Source organism: Mirounga angustirostris, unplaced genomic scaffold (assembly GCF_029215605.1).
Source record: "Mirounga angustirostris isolate CCGP_5_RB_7025 unplaced genomic scaffold, mMirAng1.0.hap1 SCAF_4, whole genome shotgun sequence".
NCBI classification, from domain to species: domain Eukaryota; kingdom Metazoa; phylum Chordata; class Mammalia; order Carnivora; family Phocidae; genus Mirounga; species Mirounga angustirostris.
Window position 1 is genome coordinate 143,420,412 of NW_026991712.1, and position 26,850 is coordinate 143,447,261.

The 26,850-nt window shown below is 36.9% G+C and overlaps 1 protein-coding gene across 11 annotated transcripts in view; it reads left to right on the top strand.

Annotated features, from left to right (window-relative positions):
- OMA1 (OMA1 zinc metallopeptidase) overlaps window positions 1-21,097 on the top strand; it is a 79,787-nt gene extending 58,690 nt beyond the window's left edge. For all 11 annotated transcript variants that reach the window (XM_045897601.1, XM_045897597.3, XM_054512852.2 and 8 more), the window contains 2 exons: window positions 2,117-2,266; window positions 20,644-21,097. In XM_045897601.1, coding sequence (XP_045753557.1) covers window positions 2,117-2,266; window positions 20,644-20,856 — 363 coding nt within the window. In that variant the 3' untranslated portion in view covers window positions 20,857-21,097. The remainder of the gene's footprint in view (window positions 1-2,116; window positions 2,267-20,643) is intronic.
- The last annotated feature ends 5,753 nt before the right edge of the window (window positions 21,098-26,850 follow it).

Here is a 26,850-nt window from a genome sequence, read left to right on the forward strand (position 1 = left end):
TCAGTACGGTGTAAGTTTTTTCTTAATTGTCTTACTCAAAAGTAAACTAGTTGGGAAATATAATCACTTTTATCCAATCACTTCTCATAGAAAAAATTAGAAATGTCAATAAATTGAACATGCTTATAATAATATTTACTTAATCACTCTATATAGGATTTAGAAGTAGTTATAAAAATAATATAGTTTATATAATTCAGAAATAAAAGTCCTCTTTCTCCATCATCAAACATCCCATTTATACTTTTAGGGTAGCTACTACTATTAACAGTTTCTTCAGTTGCCTTCCAGAAATACTCTTTATGTAGATAAGTATATGTGTATGACTGTCTAATGGAATTATACACACGTATACAAGACGTATGTATCCTATTTGTTAAAAAAAGATATACTTTTATAAGGTATTTTGAGTGGCTTAAGTATGTTCTTTAGCACACACACTGAGGAAAAGTAGATAAATTGATACGAACATTAAAAATGTAACAAAAATATAATTTCTTTAAGTTTATTTGAAGTCTTATAATTATTCTAGTGATATAGATTAAGAATAAAATTTCTGTAGTACAATTTAATAATGAGATTTTAAATCCATATTTTTATGAAAACAAAATATTAATTTGTGTGGCAGATTTTTGTCCTCAATACGTGTTCTTATTACCTGTCATACTGAAAATAGTGGGTTATCTTTGGGAGTGGGATTATCTGTGAGTGCTGTATAGGGAGAGTTTTGGGCTTCTCTAATACCATATTGTATGAGTTTTTTTTAAAGCAATGAGCACATTCTACTTTTATTAAAATGCAAGAAAATATTTTTTTTTAAAGATTTTATTTATTTATTTGAGAGAGAGAGAATGAGAGACAGAGAGCACGAGAGGGAAGAGGGCAGAGGGAGAAGCAGACCCCCTGCTAAGCAGGGAGCCCGATGTGGGACTCGATCCTGGGACTCCAGGATCATGACCTGAGCCGAAGGCAGTCGCTTAACCAACTGAGCCACCCAGGCACCCGAAAATATTTTTTTTCATTGCAGTCACTTTTATTTTTTGTTTCTTGTTGCTTTTTCATTTGCTTTTTTTTTGTTTTTATTTTTATTCTAGTTAACATACAGAGTTCTACTGGTTTCAGGTGTACAATTTAGTGATTCAACAGTTCCATACAGCACTCAGTGCTCATCATGATAAGTGGACTCCTTACCCCATCACCTATTTCACCCTTCCCCCCACCCTCCTCACCTCTGACAATCATTAGTTTGTTCTCTATAGTTAAGAGTCTGTTTCTTGGTTTGTCTTTCTCTTATTTTTTTCCCTTTCCTTGTTTTGTTCTTAAATTGCACATGAATGAAATCCTATGGTGTCTTTCTCTGACTTATTTCGCTTAGCATTATGCTGTCTAGCTCCATCCATGTCACTGCAAATGGCAAGATTTTGTTCTTTTTGATGGCTCAGTAATAATCCATTGTGTGTGTGTGTATTAAACCACATCTTCTTTATCCATTCATTGATGGACACTTGGGCTGCTTCCATATCTTGGCTATTATAAATAATGCTGCTATAAACATAGCAATGCATATATCCCTTTGAATTAGTGTTCTTGTATTTTTTGGGTAAATACCCAGTAGTGCAATTGCAGGATTGTAGGGTAGTTCTATTTTTAACTCTTTGAGGAACCTCCATACAGTTTTCCACAGTGGCTGCACCACTTTGCATTCCCACCAGTGGTGCACGAGGGTTCCTTTTTCTCCACATCTTCATCAGTACATGATGTTTCTTGTGTTTTTGATTTTAGCCATTCTGACAGGTGTGAGGTGGTATCTCATTGTAGGTTTGATTTGCATTTCCCTGATAATGTGATGATGAGCATCTTTTCGTATGTCTGTTGGCCGTCTGTATGTATTCTTTGAAGAAAAAAATCTCTGTTCATGTCTTCTGCCCATTTTTAATTGGATTGTTTTTTGGATGTTGAGTTTTATAAGTTCTTTTTACATTTTGGATACTAGCCTTTTATCAGATATGTCATTTGCAAATAATGATAGAAAATAGTTTTAAAACATAATGATTTAAATTTTAAAAAATGTTCTCATTAACTAAGCTCATTTTTTTTTTTTTAATTCTGATTTTAGGCTTGTGTGGATGTCAGAGCCAGTTCAGTGTTTTGGCAGCAGATGGAATTTGCAGATAGCCTCCAAGGCCATCCCAAGTTGCCAGAATGGTTATCCACACACCCTTCTCATGGAAATCGAGCTGAGCACTTGGATAGACTCATACCTCAGGTGAGCTAACGCTGTATAAGGCAAGACATTGTTTTTACTGTATCATTTATTTTTAATGCAGTTGCTTCTTGTGCTTAGAAAAAGAGAGTTCTAGTCTAGCCTATCAAATATTTTGATCACTGTAATTATGGATTCTCGGTTTTTAAAGGATTTGACTGAAAAGTAAAAATCCTGCTTGTCCACAAGTCTTGGGGAATAAATTGCTGTTTAGTTGACTTTTCTTGATGGTGAAAGTTTAACCTTTTTAGAATCATACCTTTTAATTTTAAATGATTTGGCAAAAGTCTAAAACTCAAAGTATGTATTTTTCATACATACTGATCATAATTTAGTCTTTTCTTGGTGATTTAAGCTTTGTTAAAAAGCTTGTTAAAAATACCAGTTAATGAACTGTGCAAAATTTTGGGGTTAATTAATTATTAATTTCGATAGTGATACTGGAATTTGTTTTAGAAAAAAAATCTCTTTGTATTTGCTTTTTGGTTATTTATTTGTTTATAAAGCATGTGCTGTGTGGCATTCTTTCTTTTTTGGTAGAATTCAATGGATCAAGTTGAAGCAGCTTTCTCTCAAGTAGTTTTTACTATCTTTTGAAAATCTTTTGACTTCATTCAAGATGTTTTCTGTAGTTATGACATTGGTACAAGATGGATGTCAGGCATGTCTAAGCCAGGCTACATCTCTCTTCTATTTCACTTGAACTAAATTTGCTGATTGGTTATAAAAGCAGACTATTCTTTAGAAATTTAAGAATTGGTATTGGTCTGTTTGCTAAAGGATAAAAAGGGATCCAGGTGTATTATAAAAGTTATCTTTCAGTATGACTTCAAATTCAGCTTAAGATATATTGGGTTCCTGTTAAAGAAATGATGCTAGTAAGTACAGGGGTACAAAGAGAAATAAGACACGGTTCTTGATACTTTCATGCTAAGATAAGTACAGATTGATTCTTAATACAACAGGGAATATGACTTACAAGAAAAGTAAAAATGTTGTGGTATGCAATTTGAAGGAATAATAGCCAGCATCTAGTTTGGAATGAGAAACAATCGCAAGATTCATTCATTCGTTTATGTGATCAGTATTTGTTGATACTCATTTCTAATCTACTGTTCTGTGTTCTGTTGCCGGGGAATGAGCAAGGACAAAACAGTCTTTGCTTTTTTGGAGCTAACATTTTAATTAGATAATTCAAATAATAAACAAACAAACATACATGTAGTATGTCAAGTAGTGATAAGCATGAGGGGGAAATATAAAGCAGGTTAAAGGTAGTAGAGAGGACTGGGCAGCAGAGAAGGTTTACTAGTCTGTGTTCATGTGTCAAGGAGAGCCTCACTGAATAGAATCTGGAAAAGCCCTGGAGCAAATCCTGTGAATATATGGAGGGAGTCTTTTAGGCTGAGGAAGTAGCCAGTGCACAGGACCTAAAGTGAGAGTATGTTTGATGTGTCCAGGGAATAGCCAGGAAGACATGGAGGTGGAATGGAGTAAGGGAGGAGGGGAGAATGGTTGAGATGTAGGGGGACCAGACCATGAAGGGTCTTCTAAACCACTGTAAGGTCTTTTATTTCAAGTGATGAGGGAAGCTAGTTTCCTCATCACTCAGGTCTGGTGTGAGCAGCAGAGGAGTGAATTGACCTGACTCATGTGTTTTATAGTGATCACTGGGGCTCCTGTGTGGAGAGTGGACTGTAGTGGGGCAAGGGTGGAATCAGGGAGGCTATTTAGGAGGCTCTTGCAAAAATCCTGGTAAGACATTATGGAGACAGAAGAGAGTGAGAGAAGTGGTCAGATTTTGGATATATTTTGAAAGGGATGATAACAGAATTTGTCCATAGCTTGGGCATACTTTGTACCTTTTATGAGCATTGGGAATAGCCAGACATGGGTTCTTAAGACCTTTCCTAAATATATTTCATTTATACTCCTAATTTGAAGAAAAAAATATTTGAGAAAGAAATAACAGTGAAATTTACTTGATATAATATATAGTAATAATTCATCTTAAAAGGGCAACATAGCACTGGGATTATATTGTGTTAGTAATTGATGTGTACTGAAGCTCACTGGCTCTGAGAGTCTTCTCAGTGATACCTACGACCCAGGGGCCTTCTACTGCCCTGGCAAGTTTAGCCTATCTCTTAATTCCTAATAACCACATGGTTTTCTTTTAGAATTTCCTTTCTTTGCATTTTTTCCTTAGTGAAATTCTAAAAATATATGGCTTGCTTAAGCTGGATAATGAATTCTGCCACCTTTCGTCTGAAGCTTGACCTATATTCTGTAAAAAATGTGCTTTAGAGAAGTCTTTAAAATAATAATGAATTGATTAGTGAGTATGAGGAAAAGTGGTTGGAGAAACAAATATGTTATTTGGGAACCAATGATGAAAAACACTGGGAGATTTTTTTTTTTTTCCTTCTAAAAATAAACTATCCTAGTTCAGAAACTTAATTTGAAAACCTCATGTAATTTCTTACATTTTGCCCCCAAGTGATTAAATTCAATTTGAAAGCAATAAAACTCCACTACAATATTGGGAATAATTCAGTGGTTGAAGTGAAGCTGATAGTGCAAGAGTATACTGTTAATTAGAATGTCAAGTAGTGATAAGCATGAGGGGGATTGGAATTCCCTACCATTCTAATTTCTATAATGAAACAAAGTGATTCCTCAGGCAATATATAGAATTATCTGAGTCTATAGACTACTACTAAGGACTACTTTTGTTGTTGTTGTAGTTAAATTTTATTTAAGGTTTTTTTTTTTCCTCCATTTACGTGAATACAATGTTATATTCTACCTAAAGCTCCTGACAGTATGCCTGAATTGATGTACATCTCAGAGGTAGTTGGGAATACAGCACCAGAACACAGAGAAATCTAGGCAAGAGATGAGGATTTCAGAGTCACCTGAAAAAGGTGATAGTTGAAGCAGAGTAGATGAGTTCACTTAGGAAGTAAACAGAGAAAAAGATCCTGGACAGAGGTTAACAGTATAAAGTAGTTTACATATTTAATTGGTAGGAAGAAGATTGAGCCTGTAGTATATCAGATTTATAGGAGGAGAAAAGATCAAGAAAATCAGGAAAGTAAGATTCTTTGGTTCTATGATAAATCTTGATAATTTTGATTTTTTTTAAAAAATTAACTTACTGAAGATTGTGTATTTTTTATTTCTTACTGGATTCCCTGAATATCATCAAAGAAATTTATTATTTCCTACCATAGCATATCAAGATTTAAGATATTTTAAATCTATACTTGGTGCATTCAACAATTATTTATTGATCATGTGTTAGGCCAGACCATAGGTGTTACAAGTGTTGTGAACAAATTACACAAAAATCCCTGTCCTCATGAAGCTTATGCAGTAAAGGGAGACAGACAATAAATAGCATTAATTAGTAATGTATAGAATAGATCACTGATATATTGTATACTAGTCAGTAATGAGTGTTAACATGAAGAAAATAAAGGAAGAACAATGTATTAGTCAGCTTGGGTTGCCGTAGCAAAATACCAGAGACTGTGTGGCTTAAGCAACAGAAATTTATTTTTTCACAGTTCTGAAGGGTAGAAGTCCAAGGTCAAGGTTCTGGCTTAAGCAATAGCAATTAATTTTTTCATAATTCTGAAGGCTAGAAGTCCAGTAATTTTCTGGCAGATTCAGTTTCTGGTGCGGTCTTTCTGGCTTGCAGATGGCTGTCTTCTAAAACATTGTGTCCTCACCTGGTGGAGAGAGTTGAGTGTGTTGGTGTCTCTTCCTTTTCTTATTAAACTGATAAGAACAGATACTACACCTGACTTAGCCTTTTCTTATAAGGGCCTGTTAATTCTTTCATGAGGGCTCCACCCTCATAACCTCTTCTAAACCTAAATTACCTCATCTCCCCATCTTCAAATACTGTCATCACATTGGAGGTTAAGGCTTCAACATAAGAATCTGGGGTAGGGGGGAACAGTCCACTCCATAGTGGGTAGGTAATATGTGAGCAGAGGTGGTCAAGGTCCTGGAACAGCTGTTTGAAATGGGGTTAGTCAGAGAAGGTTTCACTGAGAAGATGGTATTTGAAGGAAGAATGAAATAAATGGAAGAATGAGCCGTATGACTTCCTAGGCGAACACCCTTCCAGGCAGAAGAAATAGTAAGTACCAGGCATTGAGGTCGGAGTGAGCCTGGTGTATTTGAGGGACAGCAAGGAGACCAATGTGGCTGGATGGGGTAAGCAATGGAAAGTGGAGAGTGCAGGTTTTGAAGCCAGTGTAAGGACTTTGGCTTTTGGTCACGGATGGGACACCAGTGGAAAGTTTGGAGTAGAGCACTAGAGGAGTAACAGGGTTGACTTATGTTTGGGGGGAATGTGATCTATAGCTCCTCTACAAAGCACTAAAATCATATAATTTTGAAGTATTTTAATATAGTATGTCGTTCACAAAATAGACTAGTTCCTTGTTTTGTCTTGCTTTTAAAATCAAGAAAATGCCCCCAAGTTAGAAAAAACTACACCTTTGCTATTTTTTAATGTGTATTCTGAGATAAAGCATGCATAAATACCTAGGTAAATATAATCCTGTAATCTACCAGCATTTAAAAATGATAAATATAGGGTTATAGTATTAATAATATTTGTAGTTAATAAGAGATGATATGCTATAATTTTATTTACTTGAAATAATCAGTTAAATTTAGGAAACAAATATTCCACGCATTTTGGTTACCATAACAACTTGGGTGAAAAATTGAAGAACAGATGTTAAATCAACCTGTTGATGTTTAATTTTATGACAGTTTTAAAATTATACTTAACACTGTTCAGATTTTAAATTTATGTATAACATAAGTTGTCCTTGAAAGAGATCCCTTATTTAACTTTCTTTCTGTAAAGATTGTTATAAAATATGGATGAATAGATGTGAATAAAGGAAATGGTTTGATAACCCAGGATAGAAATTTACTTGAAAGATTTATTTTACAACCGGAAGCATTTAGACTGAATTTTTTATTTTCTGTTTCTCTCACTGACTCACTCTCTGCCATCCTTTTCTTGGTTGGGGGAAGGAGTTGGGGAATGATAGAATGTATAGGAAAAACATTTCATTTGGCCTTACTGTTGTTTAGGGTTATGTTATTATAATAATTTTGAATAGGATTTATTTTTTAATGACTCTTAGGACTTTCAACGTCAGCCTTATTTGTAAACTGTTTTTTAAATCTTGGTGTTCAAATTTACTGCATTCAGTTTTTATAGATACTGGCAGGCTGTAAATGCATTCATTTTAATCTCATTTTATCTTGAATTCTTTAAACTTTCAGGAATCTGGGGGTTGAGATCTTGTAAATCATTCTTATGCATTTATAATTGGACAAAGTAAATGCATAAATCATTAATATTATACATCTCATGAGTAGAAAATGTGAGTGTTTAACATTGAAGTGAAATGTCATTGTTGGCCATGTACACAAACGTACACTGTTCACTTTACAGAATTTCATTTTGTCTGACATGGAGAGTGTTGAGGAAAAGGCAAATATCATAGCAGCTACTGTAATTGAATTGGCCTCTGAATCATATAAAGCCAGGAAGCCTGACAGTAACATTGTCTAAAACTTTAAAAAAAATATTATGGTGCATGTGATGTGTATCTACTTGAGGCTGAAGTGAATGGGCCATTAGAAAAAATTGCTTTTAGGGGGAAAGAAAAGTATGATATTTTTAGAAAAATGTGTTAAAAAATGGAGTTGATTTTTTTTCTCTTGAAATGACTTAGTTTCTACTTTCAAAGGAAGCTTTTAATCTAATTATGAAGCTTCTCTGGCCATTAATTTTTTTCTCCTGTTTTTTTTTTTTTTCTTTTTTTAAACCTAATTACTGTGGTTTTATTTTTTATGAATAAGTAATTGCTATTTTACTTGATAGGAAGTGCCTAGAAGAATCCTGATGTGTACCAGCAGTTTCATAAATACTTTGGTTGTTATTGGGAATAAATACAGCCATTTCATAATATATTGTTCTCCTGTGTCAGGAGTGGTTGATTATAAAATTTATTTGAAAACTTTTTCTTATTTATCTTATCATTCTAGAGGAAAATTGACATGTGTCAAGGTGAACTTAATTTTTAAATTTTTTGTATTTATTAAAATTTTTAGTTAAATAATTAACTTTTTTAGACCACTTCAAAAATTAGTCAACGATTCCAATTTCCATTGCAGTTTATTATGAAAGGAAAGGAAATGAATTGGAAAACATTTTTAAAGGTAAAATCGTGACTTACATAAATATAAGATGAACAATATCTGAGATTTTCTTTAACTTATTATTACTGAGAGAGCCAGTAATATGTTACAGCTAGCTGACGGGAGAATTTCAGAACCATAGGTATATAGACAATCAGGAATGCTGAACCAACTTTACAGACAGATGGAAAACTGATCTATTCATGAGGCAATGATCAATTTGCATTCCACCAGACAGTTCGCTTACATTTCTGCAGACTTGTATTTATTTGCATTGTTATTAGTATTCTACAGATTATGGAGTTGTAAAACAGCTCTAAGGCCTTGAAAGGCAGAGGTGACACTCAAGGATGCACTTGATAGGATATCCAGTGTTCTTTTTTGCCCATTTCAAAGTTTTTCACAGTTTCTTCTGTTTTTATTTTCTATTGTCATCCATTTGCCTTTCAAGTAAAGACACTAAAATCATCCTGTAAGGCTAATATATAAATAGAAGTTTTTGTTTTGTTATTTGTAAGTAGCCACATAGCCATTATCCTTATTGTATTTCTTTTCTTTCTCTTAAAGTAACAAACTGCTGTTCTCATTCATTTCTGTTAAATTTCCTGTTAAATTTCTCATTCATTCCTGTTAAATAAGTTTTTGATTGAGGTTAGTTAAAATCCTAGGCTTTTTTTTTTTTTTTTTTTTTTTAAGTGTATGCTTGCCTATAGAAATTAAGGGAGAGAGCTTCAAGGGGGGTATAAAGGGATTGGTTTCATTTTTTCAGGATGTTGGGAAGAAAACATTTTTATCTACCCTTCAAAGGTTCTTCTGGCTGGTCTAAATTAAATTGACATGAGATAGATTAACAGGAGAAAAACAAATTTAATTTTGTACATATGGAAACACCACATACACGAGAGATTCAAAGACAGGTAAAATGAAGTATATATGCCATTCTGCGCTAAGGAATGGGATAAGGCCCTGGGGCTTCAAAGGGGAGGAGAGCAATTCACCAGGGCAGTAAGAAGAAGAGCAGATATTTGGTAATGAGATGTTTGCTCTTTCATACAGATGGGTCACTCAGATAAAATTTATTTCTGGTAATAACTCTTATTCTGGGAAAGACCCCCCAATTTATATTCTTCTAGGTAGTTAAGAGAGGAGCAAAATCTTCTCTTGAGCCCACTGGGGTTTATTGCCTTCAACTCAAAATAGTCCATGTGCCAAAATGGCACATTTTAGGGAGACTTTTTCTGTACCCCTTCAAGGAAAAACATTTAAACCTTTCATGAATTATTTTGAACTAAAGGTATAGATATAAAATCAAGAATCAAGTCACAGAAATGCAGAAATGACAGGAAAATGGAGAATAGAGAGAAAAAACATCTTTAAAGGAATTTTTTTATTATAAATCTTAAAAACACATGTAAAGATAGAGAATAATTTGAATAATTTAATGAATCCTCATTTTCCGCTCACATTCATTAGTATCAACCGTTTTGTAACTTGCTTCATTTGAATCTCCTCTTATTTTTTCCCATTAGAATTTTAATGTAAATGCCAGACATGAGAGCTTTCTCCCCAGTTACTCCAATATGTATTTTAGAAAGTAGTACCATTTTCATCCGCAGTTATACTATTATTCCTAAGAAAATTTATAGTAATTCCTTATTAAAAATAAATATCCTGGGGCGCCTGGGTGGCTCAGTTGTTAAGCGTCTGCCTTCGGCTTGGGTCGTGAACCCCGGGGTCCTGGGATCGAGCCCCGTGTCGGGCTCCCTGCTCCGCGGGAGGCCTGCTTCTCCCTCTCACACTCCGCTTGCTTGTGTTCCCTCTCTCGCTGCCTCTCTCTCTTGTCAAATAAATAAATAAAATCTTTAAAAAAAAAAATAAATATCCTGTCCATATGCAGATTTTTCTGTCTCAAAATATAGTTTTACTGTTGGTTTATTCAAATCCTGATCCATCAAATTCATGTGTTGCATTTGATTATTTTGTCACTTGTCTCTTTGACTTCAGAACAGTGGCCCCTCCCTTTGTTTTTGTTTGTTTTTAAATATGCCGTTGACTTGTTGAATAAATCTAGCCTCCCATTCTAGATTTATGTGATTGCTTTTTTGTGATATCATCTAATTTGTGTTAAAAAACAAAATTCAACAGTAAATTTAAAGACCAAATTGGTTTTATTCAGCAGTTTGTGAATTGGGCAGCATCCTTCTAGCAATAGAAAGGAGCTCCAAAAAATTGAATAAAATGAGAGACTTTGGTAAGCAGTAAGGGGCAGGGACAAGGAAAGCGGAGTTACCTCATCTTTCTTTGTGGGACGGAAGGGGTCTGTCTGGCAGATTACCTCACTAAATGCTGACTGGGAAATTCTAGATTTACTGGTTTGAGATTCCATTTTGGAAGAGGTTGAAACTGCAGTTAGGTTAGCTGTTAAGTCTTGGTTTGCTGATGTGGGGCTTACCACAATTGAGTCTATTTTGGGCCTGTGGTCTCTCTCTCTCTCTCTCTCTCTCTCTCTCTCTTTTTTTTTAACACTTGTTTCTCTGTATACCTGTAAACAGGAGTTAAATTTTGGCAAGAATATTTTATAGGCAGTGCAGCTATGCTTCATATTGTTTTACATCAGGATTCTCTTGATCTGGCTGCTCACATTTAGTGATGCCACATTTGATCAGGGGTTTGGATGGTGATGGCCTGCCCCTTCCTTTGTCGATATGGTTTTCCCTCGTCTGGCCAGCAAGTGGTTGTAGGGTAATGATTTAGCACTCCATAAATATCCAGTTTTTCAACAACCCGAGAAGTTTCTTTGATTGAGGGGAACTATCATTGTCCTCTGTCTCAAAAGGCTAACCTGTGTGTGCGTCTTCAGGAGGAATCTATATAGAACAGTGAAGAAGGAACTCAGACCAGCCAAATTAGATCTAATGGAAGAAAAGATGTTGCAGCCACATTTTTCTCCTATGCAAGAGTAGATGTAAGAGGTAGATGGGAGAGATTTTTAAAAAATCAGAAAGATTTTAATAAGAGTTGAAAAGAAAGATGATCATAGGTAATTGTATTTAATAGACATTTTGTGTATGAGTGTCCTTAACTAATAACACCACAAAGACCTTCATCCAAACTAAATCTAACAATAACAACAACAAAAAGCCTCTGAAATGCCCATTTTCTTCCAGTAAGATAAGCTTCAAAGAGTAAAAAAATCTAAAAAAAACAAATCTCAGGTATAATTTAAAAGCTTTCCTACATTGGAGAGGACAGCCTAGGTGCCCCCTGAAGCTGGCATGAGAAGGCTGATTTAACTACATTGAAAGTGACAGAAGAAGAAAGAATGACTTTACAAATGTAAGATACATCCGTTCCAGAAAATTGCTAAACTTGTGAATACAGCAGACAAGCTGTAAAACTTTCAGTGGAGGCTGTGAAGAACAGAATTGATGCCCCAGAGCAAAGACTCATTGATGCTGGAGATAAAGGAACATAGCACAGCCAAATTAAAACACCCAAAGCTAAAAAAAGTCTGAAAAATGGAAGAACACTGAAAAAACATGAAATCAAGCTACATAGAACAGTAGAAAACACCAGTACCTTCATTTATGTCTTAATTTCTTTGACTGTGGTTTCTATAACATGTTTGATTTAGATAACATTTCTCAAGATGGCTTTTTAGAACCCCAGAGCATCATGCCTGAGATGCCCTGAAATGACAATGCCTAGATATTTAAATTTGCCAAGTGTTTAATCTTCATTGCAGAGATAGGATTTTATAAGCTGCCAAGTATAAAGAGAAAATATAAAGATGCATATGAGTAAGAATGACTTTAGATCTTACCTTTTATATTTTGGAGAAGTGTAAGAGTTTAGGGTAAAAGAAATAAAACAAACAAACAAACAGAAAACAGTGGAAGTAATACACTTTGGTGTGCTATCTAGCCAAACCCACTTTTCTTTCTTTGAAGATAGAAGATCCCTTAACACATGGAACACATAGAACAATATATCAGTAAAGTACTTAGTAGCTGGAGTTCTCCTTCCAGAATCCAGATGATCAAGAATTAGATAGAATTTGTAGTTTATTCTGTTTATATATGATTGTGATTCTAGCTTGCACCCTGCTATTCTTAGAAAACCACAGATAAAGTAAGGAACTAATAAAGAATTGAGTTGAAAGTACGATAAATAAGATTCAACTGACACAAAAAACTAAATGCTAAGAAAGAGATGTATTTTTTTTCCAAATGTACATACATCTTTCAGAAAAATATTGGTCATTAACTTGAACAAAAATATGTATACTTAATATAAAAATGTTATGGTTCAAATTATCAGAACATAATATATTAAAATTAATATAACAAAAATTAAAGTATGGGCAGCCACATGAAAATTAAAATAAAATTCTTGTATGTATAAGACAAGAAATCCATAACAATAAGAGCTGCCTTAGAATAAAAAAAAATTTGTAATGGTTGTAGTTGTATTTTCATGGATTGCTGTCAAACCTATATGTAAAAAAAAACTTTACCAATTTAAATGTCTCTGTTAGACAGAAAAAGAGAAACAAAATTGATACACATAGTGTGCCCCAGACAGGGAACATAAAATTAAGCAGAAATAAAATTATAAGAGTTGGTTTTTTTCAGAAATTTTGTCAAAGTGAAAATTATCAAGTCATTTATTTAGACAAAGAGTAAAAGGTAAATAGGGTCAGGAGAAGAGCTATGATAATTAACATGCAGGAAAACCAAAATACTTGAGAGAATATTATTTTTAGGTAGATGATGTCAATGGCTCAGGTCAAAATCAGAAGTAATTAAAGTGTATGCATGCCTGTGTGTGTGTGTGAGAGAGAACTGCCGAAGTGGATACAGCTAGAAGTAGAAATTGTAACTAGAATGTACCTCCTCAAATTAATTTTTGAAGAGGTAAGGTATAATTAAATCAAATAAATAAAAACAACTGTATCACAAACCCAGAGTCATAACAAATTAGCAAAGAAAAGAGCACCTAGCCCTGATGGGGATTTACTTCGGAGAATTTTTCGGAAGTTTAAAGAACAGTTATTCAGTGAATAATTAACTCTAGCTTCAAAATAAAGAAAGGGACATTGTTAATTATCTGATGCATTTTGTGAACATTTTGTTTTGACAAATTGATAAAAATACCACTTTTAAAAGAATTTATAGACTGGGGTCATTAACCAGCAAACAGTACAGTACTAGGTAACAATAATTATTTACTTGGAGCAAGTAAATTATCTTCAGATACATGGGTAGCGTAATAAAGGCAGTGCTGTTAACACAGAGGAAGGAACTCAGGACTCATTTTTGATTCCTTCTCTATATCCTACCCACAAGAAGATCTTGTCTACTGCCCCTTCACCACCACCGTCATCCCTCGCCTGGATTAACTGCAGTCATCTCATATTTTAATCTTCCTATTGTTTTTCACCTCATCCCCTAACAACAGCCTGTTTGCAGTACAGTAGCCGGAATGATCTTTTAATTGTCGTTTCCCTGTGTAAAACCTTTTAGTGGCATCTCTCGAATTCAGGATAAAAATCCAAACTCCCGCTGTCTTTAAGTCAGGTAATTTGGCCACTGCTTCCTTCTCCAACTTTTTCACATGTCCCTCTTCCCCAGGTTTTCCTTGAGTCCAGTTATTTCACACTGAGCTTGTTTCCTTCTCACTGCTCCTCTAGTTGCTGACTTCTATGCCTGAAATATTCTTCCTTCAGCTCTTGTTACCCAAGCACCATCTCCCTTCGGAGGCTTTCCTTGATTCCCCCAGTCTCAAATAGCCCTTCTTCTGTGCATTCGTTCTCTAACAAAGTTTACGGTTTTGTTTCTTCATGTACTTAACTAAATCGATCTTGTTTACTACTTGTTTATTGTCTGTCTCCTCCTTGCAGAATGTAAGGCCCTTGTTCACTGCTGTCTCCCTAGTGCCTGTGACAGTTTCTGAGATGCTTAATGAATATTCATTACATGATTGCATGATAGGTCATTATAGGCAAGAGAAGTAAAATAACATTGGGTTAAAAATTTCAGAGCTGCTTCCTACCGTAACACCAATAGAGATAACATAAATAAAATACCTGGTACAGTTGAAGGTACATAGAAAGTGAACAGTATATGTTCGTTTCTTTCACTTCTAGTAGGAATCTGTAGGCTGGCCAATTCCATATTTAACTCCGGTCTTCCTTGGGATTCTCTCTTGGGAACTGTGTGTTTTTGCTATTAAGAGTACATTCTTGCTTTCTCCTATTCTCTTCACTCAGTGTTTTCCCTATGACATTTATCATAATGATTTATTCATAGCTTGTGTTCTATAGGTGTTTCTTTAAAATTCAGTATGCATTTATTAAGTACCTGTTATGTGTAGTGCATAAAGTTAAATGCAGAAAACAAAATAAAGGCAACGGAAAGGCATATTTTAGTTGTATAGTGGGAAAATGTTGCTCACTTTTAAGGAGATATTTAATAACTTCATTTATTTTTTTTTCACCTGGTTAAAAAGTATCATTTGTTAGCATCTTTTTTTAATTTAAATTCAATAACCGACATGTAGTATACATCATTAGTTTTTGATGTAGTGTTCAGTGATTCATTAGTTGTGTGTAACACCCAGTGCTCATCACATCAAATGCCCTCCTTAATGCCTATCACCCATTTACCCCATCCCCCCACCCTCATCCCCTCCAGCAACCCTCAGTTTGTTTCCTGGAGTCAAGAGTCTCTCATGGTTTGTCTCCCTCTCTGATTTCTTCCCATTCAGTTTTCCCTCCCTTCCCCTATGATCCTCTGCCCTATGTCTTATATTCCACATATGAGTGAAACCTTATGATAATTGTCTTTCTCTGGTTGACTTATTTCACTTAGCATAATACACTAATAAGTGCATTTAATAAAATAGATTTGAATTTATAAAAATAAAAGATGTTGACACCCTGAAATGTAATAAAATAAATGTGGAAAGGAAAGTAAAAAATAAAAATTTACCAACGTATGTGATAAAATCTTACTATGCAGAATAGATGAAGATTTGATAGAAATGTGTATGGTCTGTAATAGATTTTTTTTTTAAAGAAATTGACTATTTTATTTTTTTTAGATATTTTATTTATTTGTCAGAGAGAGAGAGCGAGCACAAGCAGTGGGGAGCGGCAGGCAGAGGGAGAAGCAGGCTCCCTGCTGAGCAAGGAGCCTGATGCTGGACTCCATCCCAGGACCCTGGGATCATGGGGATCATGACCTGAGCCGAAGGCAGACGCTTAATGACTGAGCCACCCAGGCGTCCCTAGAATTTTGTTTTGACAGATAGTTGGAGAGAAACATCACATGTAAAAATGTTAAGAGAAAAACTTTATGAAGAATATATAGTTTTCCTAGCAATGAAGCATAGCTTAGACATCTTAAGAGGACATTTTTTTAAGTAAAAGATTTACTTAAGAAACAAACTGTGGTGCAAAAAAAAGTACAAAAGCATTGTAATGTAAAAGCATCAAAAACAAAAACAACAGAAGTGGGTTCTAATCCCTTTTTTTCTAAGCCTTTTTGCTTCTATGCCCCCTTAATTTTTTTTTTTAATTAGACTATTTTTAAGAGCAATTTTAGGTTCACAGCAAAATTTCATGGAGGGTACAGGAGAAATATATACCCCTTGCCTCTGCTCAGTTTCCCCCACTGTCAAAGTCCTGCACCAGAATGGTCCATTTATTACAAAAGATGAACCTACACTGACCCATCTTTATGACCCAAAGTCCCTAGTTTATATTAGCTTCACTCTTGGTGTATATTCTGTGGGTTTTGACAAATATAATGACTTGTATTCACCATTACAGTGTCACACAGAGTAGTTTCATTGCCCTAAAAATACTCTGCCTATTGGTCCCTCTCTCCCTGCTTAGCCCCGACAACCATGGATCTTTTTAGTATCTCCAGTTTACCTTTTCCAAAATGTTATGTTTATAGTAGGAATCATATGCTATATAGCCTTTCTAGATAGATTTTTTTTTTGCTTAAAAATATGCATTTAAGTTTCCTTCATGTGTTTTCATAGCTTGATAGATCATTTCTTCTTAGCACTCAATAATATTCCACTGTCTAGATATAACACAGATTATTTATCCATTCACCTACTGAAGGACATTTGGTTGCTCCAAGTTTTGGCAGTTGTGAATAAAGCTGCAGTAAGTGTTTGCCAAGCAATTTTTTGTTCCCTGCCAGTCACAACCTTTCTGGGGTTCGATTTGCTCAATCTGTAAACTGTAGCTGATGATTCTTAAGGATTCTGAGGTTTGAAATGATACGGTTATCTAGATAAAAATCATTAAATCTTATGTTATACTGATTATGAATAACTTAGGTAGGCCTATATGCTGAAGACATTATAAGCTGGTAAAGCCTTTCTGATAGAAAGCAGTCTGGTTCTATATAAACTAAAATTATACTCTGTTTAGGTCATTCTATTTTGGGGGGTGTACTTCAAGTAAATCCAAGTGGAAGTTATAACATTTTTTCTTTAAGCAAAGATTTTCATAGGGTAATTTTAAAAATTAGGGGCGCCTGGGTGGCTCAGTCGTTAAGCGTCTGCCTTCAGCTCAGGTCGTGATCCCAGAGTCCTGGCATCAAGCCCCGCATTGGGCTCCCTGCTCCACGGGAGGCCTGCTTCTCCCTACCCCTGCTTGTGTTCCCTCTCTCGCTGTGTCTCTCTCTGTCAAATAAATAAAATAAAATCTTTCAAAAAAAAAAAGAATTTATTTGAGAGGGAGAGAGAGAGGAGGAGTGGTGGAAGGGGCAGAGGGAGAGGGAGAAGTAGGCTTCCGTTGAGCAGAGAGTTGACATGGGGCTTGATCCCAGGACCCTGAGATCATGACCTGAGCCACAGGCAGATGTTTAACAGACTGATTCACCCAGGCTCCCCTATAGGGTAATTTATTAAAGCCAAATAAAATAAAACAAAATGATGGAAACAATTCAAATGCCCCATAATGGGGAAATGCAAAGTAAATTGTGTGAGGGCAGGGATCATGACTATTTATTCAGACTGATGTGTGCCCAGCACCTCACTCAGTGTGGTGTTCTATAAATATTGGCTGAATGTAAAAATACTGAAAAAGAACTTAGGGGAGAGAGAAGAGCTTTTGCTGAATATAAAAGATTCGATGGCATTCTGCTTTTCCCTTTGTTTGCTGCCCTGCATTTCTCTTTGCTCCACTCAGTTGTACCCGCTGTTACGTGCTGGACTCCACACTTGCCCCTTTACTGACCCCAGTGAACGTCTTAGGCATGTGATATAGTAGGCATCACATAGCAGCTTCTCCTTGGAAAAGGACATCACCGTGGCTGTAAAGGAGTTAGAGCAAGAGTAGCCTGTGTGTCCCTGTTTTGCCAGGGCAGTCTCAGTCTGTGCTGGGTGTCTCAGTGTAAAGCTTGATAGCAGCTTCCGCTCTCAAAGGTAGCTGGGTTCAGACAGTAGGGTGCCATTTAGCTGAGGCTCTGACTTTCTGTTTACTTCAGTGCTATAGTTGTGAAACATTTTCTTGATTTTTCAGTTTACTTTAATGAAATTTTTTTTTTTTTTTTTTTAGATTTTTTATTTATTTATTTGACAGAGAGACACAGCGAGAGAGGGAACACAAGCAGGGGGAGTGGGAGAGGGAGAAGCAGGCTCCCCGCAGAGCAGGAAGCCAGACGTGGGGCTCGATCCCAGGACTCTGGGATCACGACCTGAGCCGAAGGCAGACGCTTAACGACTGAGCCACCCAGGCGCCCCTAATGAAATTTTTTTTAATGCTCAATGGATGATTGTGAGATACAAAGAAAATCAAATAAGGCCCTGTCACCACAGAATTTCACTTTAATGCTTTTTCCTTGTTAGTTATTTTGGTAACTCATAACCTCCTTCAGAATCACAAGTGTTCCTAGATCCAATCTCCTCCCATGGCCTCATCCATTTAGAAGACCTTTTTCTGGTTTGCCTCTGGCTGCATGCCTTCCTCTCTTGTGGAACTTGAAGGAATATTCCTAAGAACCTGTGCCCCTACCAGTGCACTCTGGGTATTTGGGATAATGGAATTCCTTGCCCAAACACCTTTGAACCTGCTTCTGGGGCCTGTGTGGATCTCTTCCCTTGGATACATGCACACAAGGCCCCTCACAGTGCCCGCTAAGCCAGGGATGGGAGGAGAAGGGAGTGGACAGCAGGTCAGTGGCAGGATGTGGGCAGGCTTCCTGCAACCTTACACATTGCAGAATTCAAGAATTCTAATTTTGGACCCAGCGTTCAGGGTCATTTTGAATGTGTATTCCTCAAAGTACGGGAGTAGAACATATTTTTCATAGTAGTTTATTAGCTTGACTTAACCGCTTTTAGATATTTAAACACTTGGTATCTGATCCTCCAATTACATTCTTGCCATGGACCCCACAAATATCAGGGGTAGGCCCACTCATGGTAAAACCTAAAATCCTTACCATGGCACATGAGATCCTCCATAATCTGCTCCTGCCCTTCCCCCGCCTGGCTTCAGCTGCACTAGCTTCCTCACTGTTCCAGAATAGTCCAGGCGTGCTTCCATCTCAGGTCCTTGCACTCCCTGCTGGTGCTTCTTGGAATGCTCTTCTCCCAGGTATCCATGTGACCTCTTCCTTCATGTCCTTCAGCTCTCCCCGCCTCCTTCCCTCCTCCCTGGGCCCCCCTCCAAGCAGCAACCCCTCCCACCGCCATCATTATTTTATCAGTGAGACCTCGCTGGGCTAATCTTTCCAAAATTTTACTATCCCCACAAAGACTGTCTCCTTCCCTGCTTTTTACTTACTTCTAACTTTATTATAGTGATGCATGTCAAGGGAAGAAATAAAAAATTAAACTAGGTCCCTCCCCTAAATATCTTTCTTTTAACCCCTCCTTAGATATAAATGTTTTTTCCTTAAAAATTTTCTATTTTAGTTTTTGTGTCTTAAAGTCATTTATGTAAGCCACTTTAAAGAATCACCTGGGTCTCCAAGTCTACTTATTTAAAGCAGCAGTCCCCCTACCCTGCCCTCAGTTTTTTAAGGGTAACCATCTTCAGCTCTCTTAAATGATTCTTTTGGTATTTCCCACTGTGGCTACATAACAAACATACTTCTATTGCTACTTCCTAACTTTTCAATTTTAGGCATTACCAATTTACTTTCCCCTGCAGAGGATGAAAACTAAGGTTCCCCTTATCACTGGCACACCCTGTGCGCACACACACATAATCCAACTCTCCCTCTTCCCAGTATTGAGTTGTGATTTGGGGTAAATCAATATTCAGTGCTTTTAAAACTGTAAACACCAGTCACAGCTGACCCATGTTGTAGACTGTGATTACTTTTCCTATAGCATTTTATTTTTCCTGGAATTAAAAATTATGGTTTTGATTTGCTTACTTTTCTGGGTTATTACCATCCGTGCTCCCGCATACTGCCCTAGTCACGTGTGTCTTTTTTCAGTATGTTCACACTTCTGTATGCTCTTGTTTTTGTTTCTGAGTCTTAATCTTTTTAAATCTGGGTGGGTATTCTCACAGTCAGGCCTTATTTGACTGAAATCATAGAGACACCTCTAAGAAAGCTTGTTTATCCCCAATAGGACATCGGACAGTCACTGCAGATTTGTTTGTTTCAAATATGTTGCTATGTGAACAAATATTGCAAATGTAACTATGGGGGCGCCTGGGTGGCTCAGTTGGTTGGACGACTGCCTTCGGCTCAGGTCATGATCCTGGAGTCCCTGGATCGAGTTCCGCATCGGGCTCCCTGCTCGGCAGGGAGTCTGCTTCTCCCTCTGACCCTCCCGACCCTCCCCCCTCTCATGCTCTCTCTCAGTCTCTCTCTCAAATAAATAAATAAAATCTTTAAAAAAAAAAAAAGTAACTATGTACCATGAATTTCTGTATGGTTCTCTTTCATGTGTTATAATTAAGATACCTTTTATTCCAAAAATAGAGAATGTATTCTTATATTTCATTGTTTTACAAAAAGCATATTAGGAATTACTGGAATAATTTTAATAAATTTAAATGTATAAATAAATTTAAATAAATACATTTTGTATATATATTTTGTTTATAAATAAATATATATGTTGTATTATATTGTATTCTTTATTTATAGGCTCTTAAAATTAGAGAGATCTGTAATTGCCCACCACTTTCTGGACCAGACCCTCGATTACTATTCAAACTCAGCATGAAGCATTTCCTGGAAGAATCAGAGAAAGAAGACCTAAAAATCACTGCCGAGAAACAGAAAATGGATACTCTCACCATTCAACAACAGAAGCAAATACCCTTAACATATATAGTTGAGAAAAGAACTGGCAGTTGAATTAAAATTTATGAGACATGGGATATATGAAGAATGCAGCATTCGTTACCATTTTTATGTTATTTTTTAAAAAATGATGTTTGAAATAAAAAAAATGTATATTCAGGGTCAAATCATGTATATTACAAGTATTATCTAAATTCTTCTAGGTATTTTCATGAAATATTGATGTATTTTAATCTATTTTAAAGTATCTTCAATGAGGAAAATGTCACAGAATAAATTTATATTACACATTTTACTCTGTCTCATACTTGCTATTCATTTGGAAGGCAGACCTCTAGTGGATGAGAAATCGGAATGTGCAGTAATTCTGTGGAGAGAGTGGAGAGAGTTCCAGCCGAGCCTAAACTGGGGTTCAGAGTCTGGGTGGTTATGATGAACTGGGAAGCTGACAATCTGAAGCATCTGTTTGCAGAAATTGATTTGCCCTGGGATAGGATTATGTGGAAGAGGGGACCGTGGGATGGAGAATTTCCTGCTCCTTGCTTATGGACTCTGAGGGAAAAAGGGATATGTAGGGAGAAGCTAAAGAAGCTGTTTTTGTAGGAGGCAAAAGTAGTGCTCGTCGTGGTCCAGGCGACAAAGTGTGAAACAAAATGGTAAGAGAGGGTCCTTTCCTTGCAGACCCAGTGTGCCACTGATGTTCTGAAGTCCTGACAGAAAGTTGTGTCATCTTGGCTCCTTCCCAATACTATGCTTTGGGAATCTCCGGAGTTCTCAGAGAAGGCAACCACCCTGTTCTCATTGAACGAACCACCAGGAGGGGCAAGAGAAGGTGTCGCCCCCAACTGGATCTCCCTGGGCAGCAGACATGAGCAAAAGGCTGGAAGAAGATGGGTCAGGGAGCACAAGGCACATCTCTGGTGGTACTCAGACATTACTGTATTATATTAGTCTGGAAATACATTTCTAAAATGTATTATTTGTATAAAATTATTTGTACTTCCAAACTGGTGAAGTCTAGTGATGTTGAGGGACATTTTTCTTGAAACACATTATATTACATAGTTTCTTAAGAATTAAAGGGGAAAGAAACGATCGTCTATTGAGTGTCTATTCAGAGTTGGGCCAGTCTATTCCCAGACCCCATGAAGTAGGTTGCAGCAGTCTCCTTTCACAGTGAGAACCCGGATTGGAGTGGTTACGTAGTCCATCCAGTGCCACTCGTCTAGAAAGAGCAAACCTAGATCTGACTGCATGTCCGTCCGTCTCCACAACTCAAAGGTATCTAAGGCTGAGCTATCAGAGGGAACCAGCGCCATCCTCAGGTGCATGTTAGTTTCCTCATGTATGGCTTCAGTACAGGTAAAAATCTAATAATAAAATCAGGATCACTTACCTGCAGGATGGCTTTCCTCCTCTCAGACCCTTCTCTCGCAAACTACATGAAAAGCCTGGGTGAGGCAGTTTAGGAGAGTACAACCTCTGCCCCTGCCTTTGAAAGCCCGTGACTTCTCATTTGGGATGTGTCCTGACACATTTCCTTAGACACAATATGTACCTAGTTGTTAAGAGAATTTCAGGGGCTCTTTAAATTTTTCAGGCTTACTGGAGATTGCTGGTGAGGAATTTCTTATCTGCACACAAGACAACACTTGTAAGGAGGAGGTTCAGACGAACTGTTCTCCTAGTCGTCGTTCACACTCCTAGCGATAGCAGTTCCATCAAAGGCACTCCGTAACATGTAAAGACATTTGGAGAATGTCACCTAGGGGTAAATAGTAAAGCACACCATTAGATTTCCCTGTAGATTTCCTAAAAAATAGTGTAGTGGAAGCCCTAGTCTATTTTTCCTTCCATCCCATTATCACATCTAATTGTACTGTTCAGACTTCCTAGGAAACATACAAGTTGACATGTTAGAGCAGAGAAAATATAGAGAGAATACCTTTATAGCGCATATGAAAAAGATTTTTTTAACCCATGAGATCAATAAATGTAAAAGAAATGTTACATTTCAGCTCAGGGTTTTAAGAGAAATTAAATAGCAGTTGGAATGTAATATGTATACGTATGCTCTAAGTTGTATATAGAAGAGACCTAAGTTCTGCATTTAATTGCATACCATAGTGTCAGGGTTTTTCACCAGAGGATTAGGGTGTCATTGGCTAGTTGCTCAGTGGTTAGGAGCATGATGCCAATAAATACAAGGCACAAATTCAGTCTAATCTCTCCTGTAATCTGGGTAGTTGTAGGACCGTCCTCTAAAACTAAACTCAAAGAGAATATGTATATTTACTGCTATGTCTCTAGTACCTAATAATTTTTGGCACATTATGGGTATTCAATTAGTATTTTACTGATACCATACACTCAACATCATCTGGTCAAAGGATAATGAAAAATAAGAAAGAAAGATACTTTATGAAATCTCTGCCTCTTTGTAGCCATGGGACCCTGGGCAAGTCACTTCAGCTCTCTAACCCTCATTTATTCATTTGTAAAATGGGAATAAGAGATCTTACCTCATAGGCTGACATGATGATTAAGGCAAATGACGTACTGAAAGCATTTAGCATAATGCGTAGAGCTCCAAACATAATAAAAATAGCCACAGTCTATTGAATGCTTACTTTATGCCAAGCACTGTCCTAAGCATTTTTCAAGCACTGTTGAACCTCACTGCAGCCCTATATGTGATAGGTATTCTATTACCCATCTCCCTCCCCATTATAGACCAGGAAACTGATGTTTAGAGGGTTAATGAAACGTACTCAGTGTTACGTGATATATTTCTTAAGATTATTTTACTTGCAAGAACAGAAAAAAAAAACCCCAAAAACACAAGCCTGAAACTCAAGAAAATTTATTGCCCCCCCTAACAAAAAAGCCCAGAAGTACACTAGCTTTGGACATGATTTAGTCCAGAGGATCATGATATCATCAGAGCAGTGATTCTTTTTCACTGTGATTTTTCTCAGCTCTGGCTTCACTCTTCCCTACTGGTGTCAAGATGGCTGCCAGTAGCTGCCAGAGCTACATGCTTCATTCACATCCAGCTGGGAAGAGTGGCTCACCTCACAACTATTGAAACAGAACCCCAATGCTAACTGCACCGGTAAGCACCACAGGGGATGGGATAATCCTCACTGGCTGGAGCTGAGGATGGTTACAGTCCACACCATTCAAACAGAGTGGCTAGCATAGAGCCACACACTCTACTAAGTAGCTGGAATAAAAACCTATTACATTTATCCTCTTTCAGGAGGCAAAGAAACAAGATAATTCTTTGTAGATTTGGTCCCAAATGATATTTAACCTGAGCAAAAACAATGTAGCGTAAGTTCTATGTTGATATGGTAGTGAATTTGCATCATTATATTGGCTTTATCATTTACAACCTGAAGTATCCCTTATCCTCAAAACCAGCCAGGAGAGAAGACTAAGCCTTGGAGGGATTAGGGAAGTTATCCAAGGATGCACTTCAAGTAAATGGCTGAACTGGGATGAGAAGGAAGGCATTCCTGAGTTGTAACCCCGGGCTCCTTCAGCAATACCACATTCTTTGGAGAAGGAGGTATTACCTTCATTTTTCATCTGGAAACTGAAGCTCAGAGGTAATTAAGCAACTGTGTGCCCAGCACTACTGAGCTCATTATGGCAGAAATGAGATTCAAACCCTCATTTTCTGACTCCAAAGTCTATGCTCTTCATCCAGTTACTGCCACTTTAGTTGGCAGATCTCATAAGGGAAGTGGCGATGAAAACTGCTCATCTCCCTTCACCCCTCACTTCTGAACAGCGGGGCCAATACCCTCCTTTCTCTTAATAGCATTCATTTTAATACTCTATGACAGGTGGTAAAAATATTTTTTTTTGTAGTTTTTAATTTTATCATGTTATGTTAGTCACCATACAATACATCATTAGTTTTTGATGTAGTGATCCACAATCCATTGTGTTCGTATAACACCCGGTGCTCCATTCAATACATGCCCTCCTTAATACCCATCACCAGGCTAACCAATCCCCCTTCCCCCCTCCCCTCTAGAACCCTGTTTGTTTCTCAGAGTCCATAGTCTCTCATGGTTCATCTCTCCCTCCAATTCCCCCCGCCCATTTTTCCCTTCCTTCTCCTAATGTCCTCCATGTTATTCCTTATATTCCACAAATAAGTGAAACCATATGATAATTGACTTTCTCTGCTTGACTTATTTCACTTAGCATAATCTCCTCCAGTCCCATCCATGTTGATGTAAAAGTTGGGTATTCATCTTTTCTGATGGCTGAGTAATATTCCATTGTATATATGGAACACATCTTTATCCATTCATCTGTTGAAGGGCATCTCGGCTCTTTCCACAGTTTGGCTATTGCGGACATTGCTGCTATGAACATTGGGGTGCATATGGCCCTTCTTTTCACTACATCTGTGTCTTTGGGGTAAATACCCAGTAGTGCAATTGCTGGGTCATAGGGTAGCTCTATTTTTAAATTTTTGAGGAAACTCCACACTGTTTTCCAAAGTGGCTGTACCAACTTGCATTCCCAATGACAGTGTAAGAGGGTTCCCCTTTCTCCACAACCTCTCCAACATTTGTTGTTTCTTTCCCTGTCCATTTTTGCCATTCTAACCGATGTAAGGTGGTATCTCAGTGTGGTTTTGATTTGGATTTCCCTGATGGCTGATGATGATGAACATTTTTCATGTGTCTGTTAGCCATTTGTATGTCTTCTTCAGAGAAGTGTCTATTCATCTCTTCTGCCCACTTTTTGCCTTGATTATTTGTTTTTTGAGTGTTGAGTTTGAGAAGTTCTTTATAGATTTTGGATACCAGCCCTTTATCTGTAGTGTCATTTGCAAATATCTTCTTCCATTCTGTGGGTTGCCTCTTTGTTTTGTTGACTGTTTCCTTTGCTGTGCAGAAGCTTTTTATCTTGATGAAGTCCCAAAAGTTCATTTTGGCTTTTGTTTCACTAGCTTTTGGAGATGTATCTTGAAAGAAGTTGCTGTGGCCGATGTCCAAGAGGTTACTGCCTATGTTCTCCTCTAGGATTTTGATGGATTCCTGTCTCACATTGAGGTCTTTCATCCACTTTGAGTTTATCTTTGTGAATGGTGTTAGAGAATGGTCAAGTTTCATTCTTCTGCATGTGGCTGTCCAATTTTCCCAGCACCATTAATTGAAGAGACTGTCTTTTTTCCATTGCATGTTTTTTCCTGCTTTGTCAAAGATTATTTGACCATAGAGTTGAGGGTCCATATCTGGGTTCTCTATTCTGTTCCATTGGTCTATATGTCTGTTTTTGTGCCAGTACCATGCTGTCTTGGTGATCATAGCTTTGTAATATAGTTTGAAATTGGGCAACGTGATGCCCCCAGCTTTGTTTTTCTTTTTCAACATCACCTTGGCGATTCGGGGTCTTTTCTGATTCCATACAAATTTTAGGATTGTTTGTTCCAGCACTTTGAAAAATGTCATTGGAATTTTGATCAGGATGGCATTGAAGGTATAGATTGCTCTGGGTAGCATAGACATTTTAACAATGTTTATTCTTCCGATCCATGAGCATGGAATATTTTTCCATCTTTTTGTGTCTTCTTCAATTTCTTTCATGAGTGTTTTGTAGTTCCTAGAGTATAGATCCTTTACTTCTTTGGTTAGGTTTATCCTGAGGTATCTTACGGTTTTTGGTGCTATTGTAAATGGAATCATTTCTTTAATTTCTCTTTCTACAGTTGCATTTTTAGTGTATAAGAAAGCAGCTGATTTCTGTGCATTAATTTTGTATCCTGCCACATTACTGAATTGCTGTATGAGTTCTAGTAATTTGGGGGTGGAGTCTTTTGGGTTTTCCACATAAAGTATCATGTCGTCTGCGAAAAGAGAGAGTTTGACTTCTTCTTTGCCAATTTGAATACCTTTTATTTCTTTTTGTTGTCTGATTGCTGTTGCTAGGACTTCTAGTACTATGTTGAACAACAGTGGTGAGAGTGGGCATCCTTGACGTGTTCCTGATCTTAAGGGAAAGGCTCTCAGCTTTTCTGCA